Source organism: Myxocyprinus asiaticus, chromosome 6, assembly GCF_019703515.2.
Source record: "Myxocyprinus asiaticus isolate MX2 ecotype Aquarium Trade chromosome 6, UBuf_Myxa_2, whole genome shotgun sequence".
Taxonomy (NCBI): domain Eukaryota; kingdom Metazoa; phylum Chordata; class Actinopteri; order Cypriniformes; family Catostomidae; genus Myxocyprinus; species Myxocyprinus asiaticus.
The window spans coordinates 34,769,575-34,790,301 of NC_059349.1; the positions used below are offsets into that span (position 1 = coordinate 34,769,575).

The window sequence follows — 20,727 nt, forward strand, 5'->3', positions numbered from 1 at the left end:
GGAGTGATATCACTTTACTCTGATTGGTTCAGCATCAGTTTGCAATCTGTAACCCAGAATAAAACCTGCTCCGGAGCAGGTTAGCCATATAGCATAAGTTGCTATGGTGATGAACACCAGTAAAAAAAAAACGACCCGCTTTCTTGAGACTGCAAAACCAGAGTTTGCTCAAACTGAACTCAAACCTACCTGGGTAGCAACTGAAGCCGGCTTCGTGCAACAGGCCTCTGTGCTATTATACAAAATATATAAAGTACTGAATGCATCTCATCCAATCAAATGAGTGGACCGAAACTAACTGTTGTACAATATGTAACACAGGCATTAACCTATTCTATTTGATATCTTATGTGTATAGGTGTTGTGGAACTTGGTAAATGCTAAATTGTTTTGTTACTTTTAAACTGCCTTTTGTTTTCAAGTATTAGTGTTATGAAGAGCACCTCAGTTTCTGTCATCAACTTCAGAAGACTGGTGTGTTTGAGTGAACCGAATGTTATGTAACTTTGGGTGTGTGTGTATCACAGGTGCCTTCATGTTCCCATATTTCATCATGCTGGTGTTCTGTGGAATCCCTCTGTTCTTCCTGGAGCTCTCCTTTGGGCAGTTCACCTCCCTCGGTTGCCTGGGAGTCTGGAAGGTCAGCCCCATGTTTAAAGGTGAGCATACTTTGGGGTCATTAAAAAGGTTTAAAAAAAACTCTGAAACCAATCAAACTAATTTAGACAATGAAGTGTAGTGTTCGTTATTGCCACAACTAAAAAAATAAATAAAAAAAATGTGGGTTTCGTTTTTGACTGGTTTGGTTTTGAAGTAGTATCAGTGTGGATCAAACTAGTCATTAGTCTATAAATGTTCACATTAAACATACATTCTCAAAAATAAGTGTTCATCAATAATTCTTTGCAGCACCTGTAGATTAAGCTAAAAACCCTCCTCTTATGATTTTGTGCTGAATATGATTGTTGAGTTTGCTCTATGGTTCTTTATATATTCAAAAAAAGATCAAGATGTGAAAATATAGGTTCTTCAGATCAGCGTATTTGTTCATGGGTTCTTTAAAGCAACAGATGATTTTCTAATGGACTAGTGAATAAACAATTTCTTAAAGCTTCTCTTAGTGGCCGTTTAGACAGAATGCATACTTGCATTTAAAGAAGCTAGACATAGAGCAACAAATGGAACGGAAGGCAGGTGTCTCAATACACATTTTTAAATGTTCCTTTAACTTGACAGGGCATCTTGAAAATGTAGCACTCATGCACAAGATGCTGAATACACAGCAGTGTAGCGCACCCTTCAAAGTTGTTAGTCTAGAGCATGTTTGTACACTCACTGAGTACTTTGTTAGGAACACTATGGTCCTAATAAAGTACCCGACGTGGTCTTCTGCTGTTGTAGCCCATCCGCCTAAAGATTCGACTTGTTGTGCATTCTGAGTTACTGTAGCTTTTCTGTCAGCTCGAACCAGTCTGGCCCTATTCCGTTGACCTCTCTTATCAACAAGGTGTTTCCGTCCACAGAACTGCCGCTCACTGAATGTTTTTTGGCACCATTCTGAGTAAACTATAGAGACAGAAATGCTCAAACCAGCCCATCTGGCACCAACAATCATGCCACAGTCGAAATCACTGAGATGGACAGGTGTTCCTAATAAAGTGCTCAGCGAGTGTGTGTGTGTGTATATATATATATGTACAAAAAAAAAAAAACAGCATAAAGAGACGCAAAAACGTGTTTGTGAACGTACCCTTATGGCACCCGGCTATACAGTCCTGTTTTGTTCTTTTTGGAACCTTTATTTTAAGAGTGTATTTCCCTACACATCTTTAATGTGTTCTCCTGTGGTTCTTTTCTGTGTTCACAGGTGTGGGCTATGGAATGATGGTGGTCTCCACCTACATTGGAATCTACTATAACGTGGTGATATGCATTGCATTTTATTACTTTTTCATGTCCATGACAAACCTGCTGCCCTGGACGTACTGTAACAACCCCTGGAACACTCCTGACTGCAGTGGGGTGTTGAACACTCCACGAGCTAATGCCACTTTTGCCAATATGTCTGCTGTTGTGTCGGGAGTGACTGAGATAGTTAACCGCACTAAGAGGACCAGTCCTAGTGAAGAGTACTGGAGGTAAAAAAAACATATTCCACATAGCAATTAAGTTGTTTCATGCTCCTGATTAATAAGTGGACCCTGTAAGTGAGGAGATACTTTTTATTCAAGTGATATTCAGAGACCTGGGGTTAAGTGCCTTGCTCATGGAGAGTAGCAGACCAGAAATCTGTTAGCAGCCCTGAACTTTAAGCCACACTTTTACCCTCTTAGCCACAACAGTTAGAAGAGTGATTATGTAACATACAGTATCTTAGAAAATACATCCCTGCTTTGAAATCTGGCTTGGGAAGCTTATAGGTAGATGACATTAAATACTTTTGGAAAGTTGAAATGTCCTGTGTTGTGACTTGCTATCCTATGATCTAAAATTTTTTTTTTTTTTTTAAATGTCCCCCCAATTCTTCTATAATTATTATGTATGCATGTTTTTTATTTATTTATTTTACCTCATATTTAGTGAGAGACTACTCGGAATATCTGTTCTTTTTAAAATGCATTTTATCACATCTCAAGGCTTTTAAAATAAACTAGTGAAGGCATAAATAGTTGATTAAAAATGGTGAAAATACGGTGACCAGTGAAATCATATGTGTATTCAGTGTATTCTATACACTTGCACTTATACATTCATATATATTTTAAAATTTTGATATTGAAAAAGATATACTGAAATGTTATGTGCATCAACTACCCTAATGTTTTCATTTTTTGTTTGTTTGTTTTTCCCGCATGATTAAGAGCACCAAGATTAAACAATCCTGACTCTTGCAAAGAAAGCCCACTTTGTTTTAAGGCTATGCTGAAGCTTCACATATATTTACTCAAGTACCAATATACTGGGAACTATAGATCCACAGAAATCTTATTGAAGATCCCAACAGGGTATTCTGAGATAATCATAAATGCACACTATTACCAAAGTGCCGTTCAGGGCAAGTTGGTCCACTCGGCAGCCATCTTTGGAACACTCCCTGGTAGCTATTTTCTATGTAAACAAGCGGCATAAAAGTGTAGCTCCTATCCACTTGAATGGGGAAAGTCCAAAATCTCCAAAATGGTTGATCAAAATTAAGATCAAAGAACACATTTCAAATCAGCAGTAAAATCTGACAACAGTGGTATCAAACATTGTGCTTCTTTAGCTCAGATCATGATAAAAAACACAATTTTTCAGGCTGGTTCAGCTAATGTGCATTCTCGAGTTGATCGACAGCCGTTCTCTGTATCTAAAAGCTGACTGGCTCCTTTACCTGTAAGGCGGGACTTCCTTTTCTACAACTGTTGGGCATTCCAATTTTTCCTATTTATCTTAATAGAAGAGATCCATCTCTGTGAAATAATCTCAGCTTAATAGTCTCTGCTATTACTATCTTTCTAGCTATTCAAAAGTACTGTGCACTCTTGAGAGATTATGTTTGCTCTAGTCATGTTATAATGGTTAAGCATTTTTTCTTGATGTTGGGATCAGTGTGAATTGGACTTGACATATGTGTTCGTTGAATAATGCTTGAACACAGAGTAGGCTGACCCGAGAAAGTGGAACAGAATGTTTTGTTTTTCTAAGTGTGTGACTGTGTTGTGGTATGAGGATTTGAATGAAGGCTTCATTTTACTGCCAGTGGTCAGAGAATACAAGGCTTTGACCATGAGACGTGTGTGCAACCGGTTTAAAATCTTATGGTTTGTGCTCTCAGGGTCGATTTGTCACTGTAGTATGAAAGACATTCTTGTTGTTTCCTTCTGTAAACTCATTCATTGTTGGCTGATGTTGGTTTTGGTGGGGCTGTCTTCTTGAAATATTCGATTGTTTGGTTAACAGAAGCTTCTTATAGCTTAAATGTTTAGCTTAAAGTAAAACTCAGGCAAAAATGAAAACACAAGGAAACTAATTTGCATGGTTAATTTGACCAATGATGTTTTTATGATGCAAAGTAATTTTTTTGTTTTACATGGACAGGAAACCACACTCTGTCTTAAAGGGATAGTTCACCCAAAAATGAAAATTCTTTCATAATTTACCCAGATGTGTATGAATTCTTTTCTTCTGTTGAACACAAACAAGGATTTTTAGAAAAATATTTCAGCTCTGTTGGTCCATACAATGAAAGTGAATGGTGGCCAGAACTTTGAAGCTCCATATCCCATATGACTTCAGTCGTAAAATCTATATCTTCAGAAGTTATATGATTTGGTGTGGGTGAGAAACCAATCAATATTTAAGTCCTTTTTTTTTAACCAAATAATTCCACTTTTACTTTCTTTTGTTTTTGGTGGTTGCATTCTTTGTGCATATCACCACATACTGGGCAGGGAGAGGAATTTATATTAAAAAAGGAATAAAATATTGATCTGTTTGTCACCCACACCTATCATATCGCTTCTGAAGATATAGATTTAACAACTGGAGTCTTATGGGTTACTTTTATGCTGCTTCAATGTGCTTTTTGGAGCTTCAAAGTTCTGGCCACCAGTCACTTGCATTCTGTGGATCTACAGAGCTGAGATATTCTTCTAAAAACGTATGTTTGTGTTCAGCAGAAGAAAGAAAGTCAAACACATCTGGGATTGAACGATGGTGAGTAAATGATGAGAGAATTTTCATTTTTGGGTAAACTAACCCTTAAAATATTGGAGATCCTACATTATTTCACATCCCCACCTTCACTTATTTTGCCCTCGCAGGAACTATGTGCTGAATGTCTCTGACGGTATTGGGAACTTTGGGGATGTGCGTCTGCCCATTCTTGGCTGTTTGGCTGTATCATGGGTGGTGGTGTTCCTCTGTCTAATTCGAGGGGTCAAATCCTCAGGCAAGGTTAGTAGAACATCCTTCAACCCCTTCAGGGGGACAAAACAATTTTATAGTTTTACACTGTACAAAAAATACATGTTCTATAAATGCAGTATACTGTAGACCAGGCTGTGTGGGATAGACAGAGACAGTGTGTTCAATGGGCTTTTTTTTTTTTTTTTTTCCTTTTTGATGATGTGCAATGGTTACCCACTTATCAGTACTGATGTATTTGATTTTATTGTAATAGTTCACGAAAGGTACATAGTATGTATGTCTGTATGTTTAACTTTTCTTGTGTACTTGTCTTTGTGTGTTATTCTTGCCGGTTTGGGGCTAAAGACAAAGTTCCGTAAAAATGAACAATAAAGATAAATTCAATTACTTTTTAATGCCATGGTGTTGATCGTTTAGCTGACAAAACTTTAAAAAGACGTCATGCCAAAAACAAAATATTCCAGTGGAAAAAAAACTTGGAAAACATTGGTTGTGATAATTAGTTGTGATCTAGAACTTTTAGAGTGTACAACCCATTGAACGGACAATATGTCCATCCCTTATAACCTTGTTTACTTAGTGAAAACGTACATACCGAGCATAACCTGGTGGCCCGTAACAACAAGCTTTATTAGTTTTAGCACTTGGTCTAATTCTGGAATATTTGGCATGTGTTTCTGACTTTGTCTTTCATCAGGTGGTGTATTTCACAGCGACCTTCCCTTACGTGGTTTTGACTATTCTCTTCATCAGAGGGATCACACTGGATGGAGCCGTCAGTGGTATCAAATACTACCTGACCCCTCAGTGGCAGAAAATTCTAGATGCCAAGGTTCATATGCAGCATATTTGTTATGGCTCGCAGATAATGATCATTGATGTTGTATTATTTTAGCATAATACCATGTGTTTTGTCATCTGTAGGTGTGGGGGGATGCTGCCTCTCAGATTTTCTACTCTCTGGGATGTGCCTGGGGTGGGCTTATCACCATGGCGTCATATAACAAGTTTCATAATAACTGTTTCAGGTAATTATCCTTTAATGCATTTAAATGCATAATCAACCATGTGATTCTAATGGGCAAAATATAAAGTTTTCCTGTCTTGTGTTAGGATCAATATTGAAATGGGAGATGGAGATGAGGGTATCCATTAACAATCATCACACAATTTTCCTGATATGGATAGAGTTGGACATTAAAGAGAAAGAACTGTAGTTACAGGAGATAAGTAGGCCTGGAAGAAGGCTAGAGAATTATGTACAGAAAAAGATAAAGATAGGAAAAAGGAGAAAGAGACAGTAAGAGAATGCAGGAAAAAGACAAAATTGCAGCATCAATCTTCAGTATTGGACTATTGGGATGCTTTACTCTGTTGCTCCCCCATGTGGCTGGTATCAAGTAATGCATATTAAAGCCTAAAAAGAATAGTTCACCCAAAAATGAAAATTCTCTCATCATTAACTCCAAAATTGTGAAGATCCAGAAAGCACATAAACGCAGCATAAAAGTAATCCATATGACTCCAGTGGTTTAATTCATTTCTTCTGAAATGATCCAGTCGATTATGGCTGAGAACAGACCAGAATGTAACTCTTTTTTTCACTGTAAATCTTGCCATTGCAGTCTCTAGGCACAATCATGATCTCAAGCTGATGATATACACTTTCTAGTGCTTGACGCATGTGCAGACCACTAGATGGCGGTATAGGAAGTGTAATTGAGCTTGTAATTAAACATTTTCCATTTTGGGTGAACTATCCTTTTAACTGTGATGAACTGAAATGAAGGGTGAAGAAATTCTTTTCAGTGCCCATCTATTCAGTTCTAAATATGAAATGAGTGTAAACCAATTTTCTTTGTCTTTCTATGCAAAACAGAGACAGTATCATCATCAGTATAACAAACTGTGGTACCAGTGTGTATGCTGGCTTTGTTATTTTCTCCATCCTGGGATTCATGGCTCATCATCTGGGGGTGGATGTGTCCGAGGTGGCTGATCATGGGCCGGGCCTGGCATTTGTGGCCTACCCAGAGGCCCTAACACTGCTGCCCATATCTCCACTCTGGTCCCTGCTCTTCTTCTTTATGCTCATTCTACTGGGCCTGGGCACTCAGGTACATTTTCATAAATGTCTCCTTTTTTTATTCTTCTGCACAATTTTCTGCAATTATTGCATCTCATACAGAAATATATAGATTGAAACATACAGATTCATGCTTTGTTTTGAAGATAATAATAATAAAAAAATTGTACTTTAGGAGTTTAAGATTAAAGTTTAAGAATCTCCCATTAACTTACACTTATGTGCTGTGTGAGTATTCGTCATTGTAATATTTGCATACTAAATAGTGGTTGTTTTTTCTTGCATCTATTTATGCTATCTTGACTATACTGCATATTAATATTAATCTAATTTTCCTTTATCTTCATTTGAAATCACATCTTTCTTTAACTTTTATTTTACCTACAACCTGCCTTGCAAACACTGTTTTTTTTTCTCCTTCAGGAAATGCTAATCTAGTTGAACTCGTAGTTAATGTGAAAAGTAATTCTAATGTTCTTATAATCTTTGTATAGTTCTGTTTGCTGGAGACTCTAGTAACAGCTATAGTAGATGAGATCGGAACTGACTGGATTATTAAAAATAAGACTTATGTCACTCTGGGAATTGCCATAGTAGGCTTCCTCCTCGGAGTACCACTTACAACACAGGTGAGTAATGAATATACACTCAAAAATGCACACATACATGGCCTTTATCCACAGATTGACCTGAGCTTTTGTGCTGTGTGTGATGTAGGCAGGGATATACTGGTTGCTGCTTATGGACAACTATGCTGCCAGTTTCTCTCTAGTCGTCATCTCTTGCATCATGTGCATCTGCATAATGTATGTCTATGGTGAGTCCTCTATGTCTCTTTCTGCATGACTAGGTTCAGGTCACAGTCACTGGTTGTAAACTGAGGATTTGATTTCTACATTGTGTTTCCATTCAGGTTATAAGAACTATTTTAAAGATGTGGAGATGATGCTGGGCTTTCCTCCTCCAGCTTTCTTCAGGATCTGCTGGAGATTTGTGTCTCCTTTGATTATTTCTGTGAGTTATGGCAAGGCAGAGTTGGATAATATCTCTCTCTCGTTTAATTCAAGCTTAGATCACTGAACTACAGTAGAAATACAGTAGATTTGTTCGTGTCCATTAAATGTTTATTTGTATTTTTTGTTTTTCTTCAGAAGCTTTACAGTATATGTGAATGTAAAACTAGAAACAGTTGAGCCATCAGTTGCTAAAACTTCTGTTCAAAATGGTTTCACTAAATGAACACACAGACCAATTCAGTTGACTGTCACTTTTTGTGAATTAGATTTTTACATGTTGTACAAACAAACTTAATCATTCCTTTTGTCTCTTCACAGTTCATCCTGATCTTTACAGTGATCCAGTACAAGCCTATCACCTACAATGACTATGTATACCCCAGCTGGTCATTGGTCATTGGATTTGCCATGGCTTTGTCTTCAGTTATCTGTATACCCATCTACGCTCTGTTCAAGATTGCTATGTCTGAGGGATCCACATTTTCAGAGGTAAAACATTATGTTCTGCTCCTTAAGAGCTATAGATGCGCTATCCACCTTTTCTTGAACGCAGAAATGTTCCATGATTCATAACGGAAGCCTGTTTTCTTTTTCCGGTCTCCAGCATTTTCACTTGCATCTGTGTATGTCTTTAGCGGATACTGTGATGTTTAGCATATTAAATTAGTAAAAGTTGATTAATAAATAAACAAACATGTGGCTCCATAGTGCCGATACTTTACAGAGACTCGATGGCCCAAGGTTAGTTACACTGATATCATTAACTACTTCGATTTGTTATGACAGCCAACAGCTGCACAAATTGAGTCATTTTTACTCCAACTAACACTTAAATTGTTGTTGTTCTCCGTCTTGATCACTAGTTGTGGTAGTTTATACATTGCTTCTTATGGAGACTGGACCTGAATACAGGCAATCAGAATCATCATGGCGCCACCCAGTGTTTGGTCAGGAAACCTGTCGATATTTAAAGCTGTATGTTACATGAAATACTTAAAACAGATTTATATATAAAACGGATAGTTCCGGTCCTAATGCTGATTGGTCAGTGGCCGTGTTCTATACACTATAAAGCACAGCAATGAACTCTTCACCGAGCTAATTGTGTCACTGCGCAGCACCCATTGCTGACCGTTATTCTTGTTGCATAGCAACGTTCTGTTTACTGTCAGAGACTATGGGCAAATTCCAGTCGAAAGTGATCATCCCTATGCCCTACTCACTATAAAGGACAGAGCTTTTGATGTGGGCACTCTGAAGTTGAACATGGCATTACAATTTGAATGTAGCCTTCACCAAAAGTCTTGTTAAAAAATTTACTTTCTTTCTTTTGTTTGGAACAACCCTTCGAGTGACATCCCCCTCCCGAAGTGCCCCTCAGGGGTGCAAAAATGACATTTGGAAAGCACCCTTATAGCTGTGTCCCAAGTGACGCACCATGCACTTACACCCTGTCTACACCAGGATGCACCGAAACTGCTTGAGGCTGTTTACACTGGACGCGTCGAAGAGAACATTCTAAATTATGTGCAGAAAACACAGACCTGTGAGCTCGAGAAGACTTCAGCAAGGGTTAAACAGGGAAAATAACCTTTATTTTTGACGGAAATCCACTGGTATAAACATTTACTTATTATATTTTATAGTTATTAACAGTCAGAATTTGTTGAACAAACAAAATTCATGGCAAAAAGATTAAAACATATGTAAAATAATTTTATTTTTAGAGGAATGGAATATTAAAGTGGCTGGATTAGCTCTGCAGCATGTCAGCAATAGAACAGGGCATCCCGTGTCGGGGTACGCAACGCTATGCGGCACAACGGACGCTTCCAATATAGACAGCTTCATTGATTATAATGGGATCTATATTTGCTTTTGATGCACCGCTCTCGTTCGGTGTAGACAGGGTGTTACACTGCATAGCTGAGTGCATAGTGTACAATGTATGAATTTTTTAGCAGAATTTTTCACTAGGTTCCACAGTCACCATTTATTACAATTATTTTGTCAGTCCAGCATGGCGGACAGGTAATCCCAACCCTTCCGCTACGTAGAGCAAGCCGCGACCGTTGTGTGCATCAAGTGTCCAACATTCCACATTCCGTTTTTATGGTTGAATAAGTATATCATCGTAGGACTCGTAGGACATTTCTTTTTGTTGCATTGTCAGTGTAAACATATTACTCACACTACTTGCACTATAAAATGATGTAGAATAGTGCAGAAGTGTGTGATTTGGGAAGCACCATATATCCTCTAAGGGAAGGATGTAATTTCATGATTTTACATACAAAAATAACATTTTAATGAACATTTCTGCCCTTAATATTCTTATCATGCAGCAACTAGGGCTGGGCAATAGGACAATGTAATCGGATATTGATGATATCTTACAAAGATCCCAATACCGATTGCGAACTGACGATGATCGACAATATCGGGAAATGGCAAAACCATGGATCTTGGAAGTCGCCAAATATATTAAACAGTGGCCAGGGTGTGAAACTAGCACCCACCACCCGCCAAATGCAACGAGGTTGAATCCAGTTCGCAAGTTCCTCGTCCAAATGTATTTCATGCGTGGGTAATTTTGCTCATCTACCCGCAACAGGCAGGCGACCTGTCTTGGAGTGACACATGACAAGAAATGCTGTTAGTCACAAAGACGTGCTTGAAGAAACACACTTTATTACATTTTTAAGAACAGACCAGAAAAGCCATCAATGCTCGTGTCTGATTCGCTATTTGTTCAGAGGCGTGCAGCACAAGCCTGTCATGTGGAACAAGCGCATGTAAAGAGTTTTCACTCTTTTTTTTTTTTTTTTTTTTAGTTTCACTCATCTGAAAACTGTTTGCAAGAATAATGTTGTCTGTGAGAATGCTGCAAATTATCGATCATCTCAGGAGGTGCTGTTAGTTTAGTTTCCGTTATTTCCACTCGGTTGGCATGCATTATGAACGCAACTCTGCAGGTTCAGTTATAATATATCTTTGTATTAAATAAAAAAACCCAGAAGTAATTAAATCATAAAGCAATGCAAGACACGTTCACCTTGAACCTAAAATGTAGTTCTATTTTATTTTCTTTAGGCAGCATTAACTGTATTGCCAAAACGCAATACAAACACAAATTCAATAAGAACACACATTTGGCAGCATTATTTTGGGAACATAAGTGAATTTATTAGGCTTATTTATTTTGATTATTATTGACTTTACATTTATAATTGTCTTTAGTTCTTAATCTGTAGGCTATTAGTAATTTTCCATCTGTGCTGATGGATGCTTGCATGATGGCAAATGGAGCCATTGGAGACGGTAAATGTTTGGATTTGGGGAGGTGGTTAAATACGTTTTTTTTTATCACTTCGTTGTTTTATTGCTTTTTTGTTTAAAGTGTCATTTGAATTTAGAAATTTATTTTATGTTTTTCGTGTTTCAATAAATGAATTAAATTTTTAAAGCAAAATCAATAAAGCAAAATAATTCATGACCCTCGGCAGGGGGGTTGACGATGTAATCGGATATCGGGATTTCTTTATTTATTTGTAAGGCAATTATTGCAAAAATATATTTAACTTATCGCCCAGCCCTAGTAGCAACCACTTATAAAAGCAATAAGGCACTTGAGGCTGTGTCATATTGTGAATTTAGTCACAGCTGAAGGGGTTGCAAGTGCTGTGACATCACCCTTCAGTTGTGACTATATTCATGATATAGCATGGTCTCTCATAACATATAGCTTAACCTTTGATTTGTTGTGGATCTTATGGATAGATATCTTATTTTATGTTTTATTTTTATTTATTTTTTTAACATCATGGAAGATCTTTTACAGGAATAAGTAATAAATAAATGATACAAAGCTGTCAAAATACAGAAAATATTTGCGTGAAATAGAGTTCAAATAAAAAGCGTAATTAGTTTTCGGCCGTCTTCTCATTTTTGGTTTATAGCATATGGCAGACTAGCAGAAAGGCACATTACGCCACCTATAGTACTGTAAATTTAGAACATTTCCTTTCACTCGTCTTGGCGAATATTTTTTCTCTTGGTCTGAATAGTTTTGCAGTATTATTTGCTTCGCTTTGCTTTATTGTGCTTGGTATGAATATTCCTTAAAGGAATAGTTCACCCCAAAAATGAAAATTCCATCATCATTCACTCACCCTCATGCTGTTCCAAACTCAAATGACTTTATTTCTTTTGTTTTACACACAAAAGTAATCTAAGCAGAATGCAAGCCTCAGTCACCATTCACTTTCATTTTAGGAAAAAAATATGCAATGAAAGTGAATGGTGACTGAGACTGACATACTTCTTTTGTGTTCCACGGATAAAGTAAGTCATATAGGTTTGAAACATCATGAGTAAATGATAGAATATTCATTTTTGGGTGAACTGTCCCTTTAAATGGCCTGATATACTTCCAGAGAAGTTCTTATTCCTTCTTCGTTCAGGGGTATAAAGAAGTTTTAAACAGCTGAGCAACGGTATACTGTTTGCAAACATTCAGACACCGGTCACACCGCTGTGGGAGGCATTTAGAGGAGCATTTAAATATGAGGACGCTACATGTAAAACCTAAATGAATGTGACATTAAAATGTGTTATCAATGACTTTATGCCTCATTCTATGAGTATAATTCACATGAAGTCAGTAAAAGAAACCACTCGATGATGATTTAAAGTAATATATTTGCGTGTTTACATTGTGAATTCATGACGATAATGCGCTAACACGCTATACTGTGATGTGCCAAGTACACATGACGCTAATGCGCTAACACGTTATACTATAATATGTGCCAAGTACACTCTTTTATTGTAATTTATGAAGACACTTATACTATTGCAAAGATGAGTGTATAAAAGTGTTAATGTGCAGAATAAAGACAAAAGAATGATGATGGGCTTACTTTGGGCAGATGTGTGAATGGCTTTCGCTGCAGATGGAAAATGAGTGAATGGGCACTTAAGAGTATTTGAGTAGATTTGATTCCCTTTGTAGACTAATTAAACAAACAAAAAATTGCATGACATGGTCTTGTATGCAGGTGTGTTCACGTTGAATACTGACTGGAAAACGTAAATAAAGTAGTAGATGGAGCTTCAGGTCACATCTACCGATGACGTGGACCAATGGCAGTAAGAAGGTGTTAAGCAGTCGGCTAGATTTTTCCTAAAAGTTCGCTCAGGCGAGCTGTTCCGAACCACCGAAATGAACCCAAAAACACCTTCTTTTTGGCCAGATTTGTTCTAAATGACATCATACCCGTTCTTTGATTTCGCATGAAGTATATCTGGGCATTAAGAGAAATTTAAGTTTATCATAGTAACAAATTAATTGGATTTTTGCATGTCTTAAGATTTTTTCCTTTAAAGAATTAACTAGCTTTAGCTTTTAAGGTACACTAAGGCTTTTGAAAGAGTCTCAACAGAGTTGATAAGCTAACTGTTATTCCCACAGCGTTTGAAGAACTCTCTGAAGCCTGACCCGGACTGGGGCCCAGCCCTACAGGAGCACCGTAAGGGCCGATATGCCACTATTGGGCCTGAATCTGTTGAGGTTTGCCCTCTCAAAGAAGAGCTGAAGGATGAGGGGAAAGTGAAACTCCAGGAGAAGGAGAAAGAAACAGAGAAGGGGAAAAAGGATGAGATCGGTTTGACCATCCCTGGAAGCAACGGCTCTACATTGAACCCCACACCTAGTGCATAGAGGACCCTTCCCCACCCTCGCCCCAGGACGGTTCCCTCTCCCCGCCGTCACACACTGTGGGGCAGGCCGCTCTCGCTGGAGACCTTTACATATTGTAAGGGCTTTATGAAATCTAACCTCTAGAGAAATTGGTTGTCATCCAAAACTTTTTTCTTTTTGTTCACATAATTTAATAGTGCAGTTTTTTAAGAAGAAAAAAAGACATATACAGGAGATGTATGTATACAGCGCATTGTACAATATTTTCACTCTGTGTTGAGTAGACTGGAGATGTGACTGTAGCCACAGCAGTAGCTACAATGGGATTTGGCTTATGTGTTTATAGGAGTGGCAGTGCTGGTCAGGTTAAAAGCTGAAGACCAAATAATCTTTGTTACAATGTTGTAAAGGCCCCATAATGACACTGTTGAGGGGGGTTATGTTTGGAAACCATAGTGTTCACATGGGCAATTGTGTGGTGGATGGTCAATATGTATTTTTCAGTGGCCAGTGCCATGCATTGCAGGTGACTGATAGTTGATAAAATGCATGGATATAATATAATGCTATTTAATGATAGCAAATGAGACAAACTGCTGAAGTTAAATGAACATTTAACACAGTATTTATTCAGAATTCTATTTGAAAATATACATTGACTGGACTGAACTGAAACAAAGAAGAGCTAACACGTTTGTTTACTAGCCAAGTCAACTTGGTTAATCAGCTGATAACAATAATCTCAAAATGGCAGATTTGTTATCTCAAAACATCGGCCGATAAAGTCGCCTGAACACCTTGAGATGTTAAGAAAAGGTGTTTGTGTTCAGAACAATAAATATGCACAGGCCAAGAGAATAACAAGAACTGCATATCCCTTCAAGTGAGAGCACAAATACAAAACAAAGGATAATTGGTCTTCAGCTCTTACTGCCAGTGGTATCTGGACCGAAGTAAAACTTCTCAACTCCTTCTCGACTAACTTCTCCCATTCTCAGGGTTACACACAATTTGCTTTTTGCAAACTGTTTTCCAACACCTTGAGATGATTTATTTGCTGTTGTTAGGTGTTTGACATGAGAGGAGAGGGGTTTTCATGTAGGAACTCCCACATGAAATGCCAAATCTGTTTAGTCTTCCAGGCATTTTAGAGTAAATTTGCAAGGCATCTCCTGAGCGAGGGGGGCATGTGTGCGACAACAGAAGCAGCTAGTTCCTCATTAGATTCAGTACTGTAGTATGCAAACTAACCCTGCTCTTCACAGAAAAAAAAGAGGCATGTTACCAAAAACATGTGCACAAGCCTTTATATCCTGATGTCTTAGATGGTATTTTTGTTTTTGTGTGTGTGATAGGTAGTTTTTTGTTGTCTACTCATGTTAAAAGACTTGAACTGGTGTGTATTTGTCATTTAAAGGCATCTGGCTGTACTGAGCCAAACAGTCATGTGATTGAACACTGAACAGTAAGGTTGCATGCAGAAAGACCACAGGTTTTCCTTAGCTGAGAAAATATAGCATCAATCAGTTTCACTGTGGTTAGTATAATTGTTGGGTAGTCAGTATTTTTTTCCCTCATATTATTGTAAAATATCATGAAACAGACAAATGAGAAGTCAAACCATCAAATTTATATGGCAATGTTTACCATTCCTCAAGACTGACTGGTTTCACATTTGTTGGCAATAGGGAGGGGACAGACTGGAATGGATATTTTGACCATGCTTAGACTTCATTTTTATGACGTTTGGTGCTTGGCTTTTTTATGATGGTATTATAGTGTTTATATAGCTGGATGGACTTTTGTCAAGATGCAGTATATCATATCATTCCAGTGTTGTTTCAACAAGGCCCCTCTCTTACAGTGCATATGGTTGGTGTGGCACAAATCCGTAGTTACACTGTGAGTATTTCTGGGAGATTGCCTGACACCACTTAATGGGGAGTCTAGCAATGCAGCTGCTAATGTGCTGATGGATCATTTAATGAGACTTCTGATTATTTTGTTTTCTCATAAACAGTAAATCACTGTATATAGTCAAGTCAAAGTAGTTTATTGTTATTTCTCTCCTGCGTGGTAGGAAAAATGATGTCAGTATTCATATAGCTTAAAAGTCTAAATCATTGTTTTATGTACATTTTATTAATCTCTGCATGAAGGTATTATATATATATATTTTCATATCTTATCCAAAAATATACAATACACAATCTAACTGAAAAAAGTGACAAAAAAGAGAGACCTAATGACAAGTAAGGGGTTGTTCACACTGATTCACTTTTGCGTTCGTCCACACTGTTTTTCAATTATTTTGATTTTGTACGTGAAAATGCGCTAGACAGATGTCTATCACAGGCCCTTTTGACATTTAATCATGTTCAGGATATAAATTGTATATATATATATATATAATTAAATGTTTACTTGATCTTGATATTAGAAATGACATTACTTGTGGAAATTCACATTCTTGATATCAAAAATTGAATTTCAACTAGTAAAAGTCGTGATTATGGATATCTGAAACCGCTTTTTCACTAGTAGAATTTCACAATTATCTGTCATTCACTCCTGTTCAAAATGCAATTACAGATATCTATAATTTCTTACTAGCTGAAATTGCAATTTCACATATCAACAATGTACTACTTAACAGGAAAAATGCTAATTTTCTACAAAAGTTACTTTATTTCTAGTGCAAACGTCCATTTCTGATATCAACAATTGAATTACAACTAGCAAAAATTGTCATTTTTGATATATGTAATTTGGTTTTCAAAAGTGGCAATGTTAATTTCAGATATCTTTAATGTTATTGTAACTAGTGAGAATACCTTTTAAGATATCTGTAATTATTCTTCAGTTTATTGATATCTAAAAACTATTTCTAGATAAATGAAATACCAAATCTAGCCAGTTAAAATACATGATTACATATCAAAAACTAGCATTTTCACTAATTGTTGATATCAGGAATGGGTATTTTTAACAATGTAATTTTTGGTATCAAAAATTATTTATTCAAAAATAAAAAAAATAAGTGCACAGCTGATATATAAAATTGAAATTTTAAAAAGTAATTAATTAAAGATATCTGTTATTGCGTTTTGAATGTAATTACAAAAATTAGACAGATATCAGTAATTATATTTTTAACTAGTTAAAAATTCCTTTTTTGGAATATTAGATGTCATTTAATAAGTAATGATGTCATTTTTGATATCAAGAAAGCAAATGTATTTACAAGAATTAGAATCAAGAATTAGCATTTTTACTAGAAGTAATTTCATTGCTGATATCAAGAATAGCATTTAAACTAGTGAAAATTGAACTGTAGATATCTATAACTCCTATCCTGCACATAATTAAATGTTAAAAGGGCTTGCGATAGGACATCTTTGACCATTGCGCCACCTCACGCTGGTTTTTTTGTTTTGTTTTTTTTACAGTGCATCACGAAGGAGCGTCGAGTGTTTTCGATGCTGTGTTAAGTTAAAAAGAACTTAAACTGTTAAAAACACATCTAGCTTTTTAGCACAAAGACGCATTCGTTGTGAACGGTCCCTAACCCTGCTGCCTAACAGACGGTATCAGACACTCAGGGGAGTAGTTAGAAGTTCGAGTCCTAGGTTTTTGTGATGTCATCGAAGCACAACAGTACTTGCATTTCACAAACTCTAGCTTTTCCTCTGTTATACAGTGGGGTCTGTAGATGAAAGCAGTAAAATGCAGCATACGCTCTCTATGCTGCCCAGTTTAAGGGGTCATGAGACAACTAGACTCGACACTAACAGCACTTTTTACTGGTTCTCTTTAGCTGGCTACATGCACAGTAACTACAATAAGATTAATCGCTGTCAGAAATGTAACTGCACAAGATTGAAACTTGCTCCGGGCCTCATTTGTCTAATGTGTGGTCCTCAGAACTTGAACGTGACATGAAGACCATGTGTCTGTCTCTAGGTACTGAAAAATTTACCTTTACTCTTATAGTAGAAATGTTATGCATCAGTGCCATTCTTGCACTGTTCTTCATCTTTTGCCCCCCCCCCCCCCTCTCTCTCTCTCTCTCCCTCCCTCTCTCCCTCTCTCTCTCTCTCTCTCTCTCTCTATTGTACAGTAATGTAAAAAAAAGACAAAAACCCAACTGATGTGTATGTTTGTGTTTGTTTTTATCAGGGTGGGTTGGGAGGGTAAAATGCTATAGGTGGGTTTATTTTTTAGTTGTTTTTACTTTTTTTCTTATTGTAACGTAGCTAATGTCATGTGTACAGAGTGCTTTGTGTAGTGGATGTTCAACTGCTGAGTCAAGCTTTCATGTTTGTACTAGTATTGATGTTATGTAATTTTAATCAGTATGTAATTATCCATATTGTCATTTAACAAACATAATTTACCTTTGTAAGATATTTTTCCTTTTTATTTTTATAGTACTAAAACTTTATTTTATCATTAAATGTTATCATTTTTAGCAATGTTCTGTGACACTACATTTTTTCCTGAACCTCCTCAAGCCAGCTGATCTCAAACGTACTGGCAAATTAAGTCTTTGGACTAAAACATATATATATATATATATATATATATATATACACAGACACACAGAAATGCTTTTAGCAGAAGTGTCTGGTCATACCAGATACAGAAAAAAATGCTTATTACTGTGGAAAGACAGTCTAAAGCCAACAGTGTTATATCTTCATCTCAGTTTTGTACTGTCATAATACATTTTAAAGTGTACAGTATTTGTTGTGTGCTGCGAAACTCTTTAAGGACAGTGTAAACATTTCTGTCAGTTGACCCATGATCACTTTCTTATATGCTCATTAATTGCAAAATGTAAAAACAGATTGATGAAGAAAGCACAATTGATTGTTCGGAAAGAATGTTTTTACACATGCATGCCTAATTGCCCATCTTTGAATAATTTTCGCTATGCATTTGAAATGTTTATTGATGCATTTTAAAAAGATTGCTATCATCAAACTAAGTTATTATTTAGGAACTTTAAAGGGATAGTTCACCCAAAAATGAAAATTCTCTCATCATTTACTCTCCCTCATGCCATCCCAGATGTGTATGACTTTCTTTCTTCTGCAGAACACAAATTAAGATAAATCGTGTGATTTTTGGAGCTTGAAAGGTCTAGTCACCATTCACTTGCATTGTATGGAATGACAGAGCTGAGAAATTCTTCAAAAAATCTTCGTTTGTGTTCTGCAGAAGCAAGAAAGTCATACACATCTGGGATGGCATGAGGGAGAGTAAATGAGAGAATTTTCATTTTTGGGTGAACTATCCCTTTAATTTGAGTATATTAAAATAGATCAACCATGTTTTAAATATTGTCAGATATCAACCAGCTATGGGCATTGGAAAAGATGTTTCTGAAAAGTCCACACAATTGGTAACACTTCTAAGTGGACTTTGCTCCTAATATGGCTTGGCTTTCAAATTATGTGTCATAAAATGTGAATCTTCTAACACAATCTAACACATCACTATTGCATTGCATATCAGTAATTAGTTTGCATGCTGTTGAATTGATAGGGATGACATACATCCTAAAATGACATGGTGTGGTGGCTGTCTTTGGAGTAAACAAAACAAATACTAGAATTCGGTGAAAAATATGCACACAAACAAATACCTAGATGGAAATATTAACTGAGCACAATTTTGTGGCTGTATGAAATATAACTACACAGAATCATCGAAACTGTGAATTCATAGTCATTACCTATGACCATTTAAGAGTCTCTATATATATATTATCATGCATTTTCATGTGGTCACAGCACTTTAAAAATCTTGTGTGTTTGAAAGCAACAAAAAATATTACAAACTTGCAAAAAAGTTTCCCGTTTCCTGCATCCTGCATCCTAAAAGATGTCATGTATTTACAGTAGTGTGTGTATTCTGCTGTGCTCATGGCAATATAAAACAGTGAAGTTGTAGAATGACAAGCACAATGACATGAGCTCAGTACCTTATCAAACATATCTAACAATGTCTTAAATTTTAGGGCCAAACTGCATTGAAATTGTCTTAGTCATGTATGTTGTATATCTTAAACTGTTCACTTTGAAATGGTAAATAAAGTTTATTTTAAAGATCAGCTCTGGCTTGTGTTTTGTCTCTTTGGGCAAGGGTTGTGCATATAATTTGTCATTTTTAAAAATTAATTTAATATGTATGTGTCTTAAAGACATTTCAAAATACTGAACTTGGTTCTTATAGGCCAGATTACTTGTGAAATGTATCTCACCTTGGACATTAACAGTAGAGATGTCCCATTGACATAGTATAGCACAGTGTTACGTACTAAGCAGACTGGGTTGAGACCAAGGCCTTTGAAGCCCCTAGGGTGGGTTTGTCTATCTGTCTGAGTGAGACCGCAGTTATTATGTGGTCTTTGTCTCTGTTGAACTGTTGAGTTTGATGGTTTCAACATTTCCAAGTCATTTGCAGACAAGGCAAGTTCACATATTTCCCTTTAAAAAATATATATATATATATATACATTTTCAAAATTAATGTCAAAAGAACCTTGGATCAACAATGCCACCATGTGCATTCTCTTCTAGCAAAAAATACGTTGAGTGATTATTCCAAAGATGATGAGCAGAAACAAGCATTCTGACCTGGCTTGGATTTGTGGGTTTCCTGTTCTCAGATTATCTGTGGTGAGGGAGCAGCTCATTCAACTCTGGACCTTCAAATTTCTCTGAATGTGTCTCTGTTCCTCTTTGAGCTCTGCAAGGAAGCAGAGAAATCAAGTAATCGGTAGCAGGCAGCATGACAGTCTGCTTCACCACAAACCCTTTACAATCTCCATGGAACAAATGAAATAAATCCTATTACAAAAGAGAATTCTGCTTTATTACTCCAGCAGTAAAGCATTTTCTTCTGTGAAGAACTGGCCTTATAGATTGTCACATTCACTGAAAAAAAAAGGAAAGCAGCTCTTTTGAAAATAATAAACCAGCACACTTGAAACCAACTCTACATTA

General features: G+C 36.6%; 1 protein-coding gene across 7 annotated transcripts in view; it reads left to right on the top strand.

Annotated features, from left to right (window-relative positions):
* slc6a9 (solute carrier family 6 member 9) overlaps nt 1-19,826 on the top strand; it is a 101,704-nt gene extending 81,878 nt beyond the window's left edge. For all 7 annotated transcript variants that reach the window (XM_051699953.1, XM_051699951.1, XM_051699957.1 and 4 more), the window contains 11 exons: nt 528-659; nt 1,868-2,138; nt 4,806-4,938; nt 5,609-5,743; nt 5,836-5,939; nt 6,791-7,028; nt 7,492-7,626; nt 7,715-7,814; nt 7,911-8,011; nt 8,332-8,502; nt 13,487-19,826. In XM_051699953.1, coding sequence (XP_051555913.1) covers nt 528-659; nt 1,868-2,138; nt 4,806-4,938; nt 5,609-5,743; nt 5,836-5,939; nt 6,791-7,028; nt 7,492-7,626; nt 7,715-7,814; nt 7,911-8,011; nt 8,332-8,502; nt 13,487-13,735 — 1,769 coding nt within the window. In that variant the 3' untranslated portion in view covers nt 13,736-19,826. The remainder of the gene's footprint in view (nt 1-527; nt 660-1,867; nt 2,139-4,805; nt 4,939-5,608; nt 5,744-5,835; nt 5,940-6,790; nt 7,029-7,491; nt 7,627-7,714; nt 7,815-7,910; nt 8,012-8,331; nt 8,503-13,486) is intronic.
* Nucleotides 19,827-20,727: the final 901 nt, after the last annotated feature.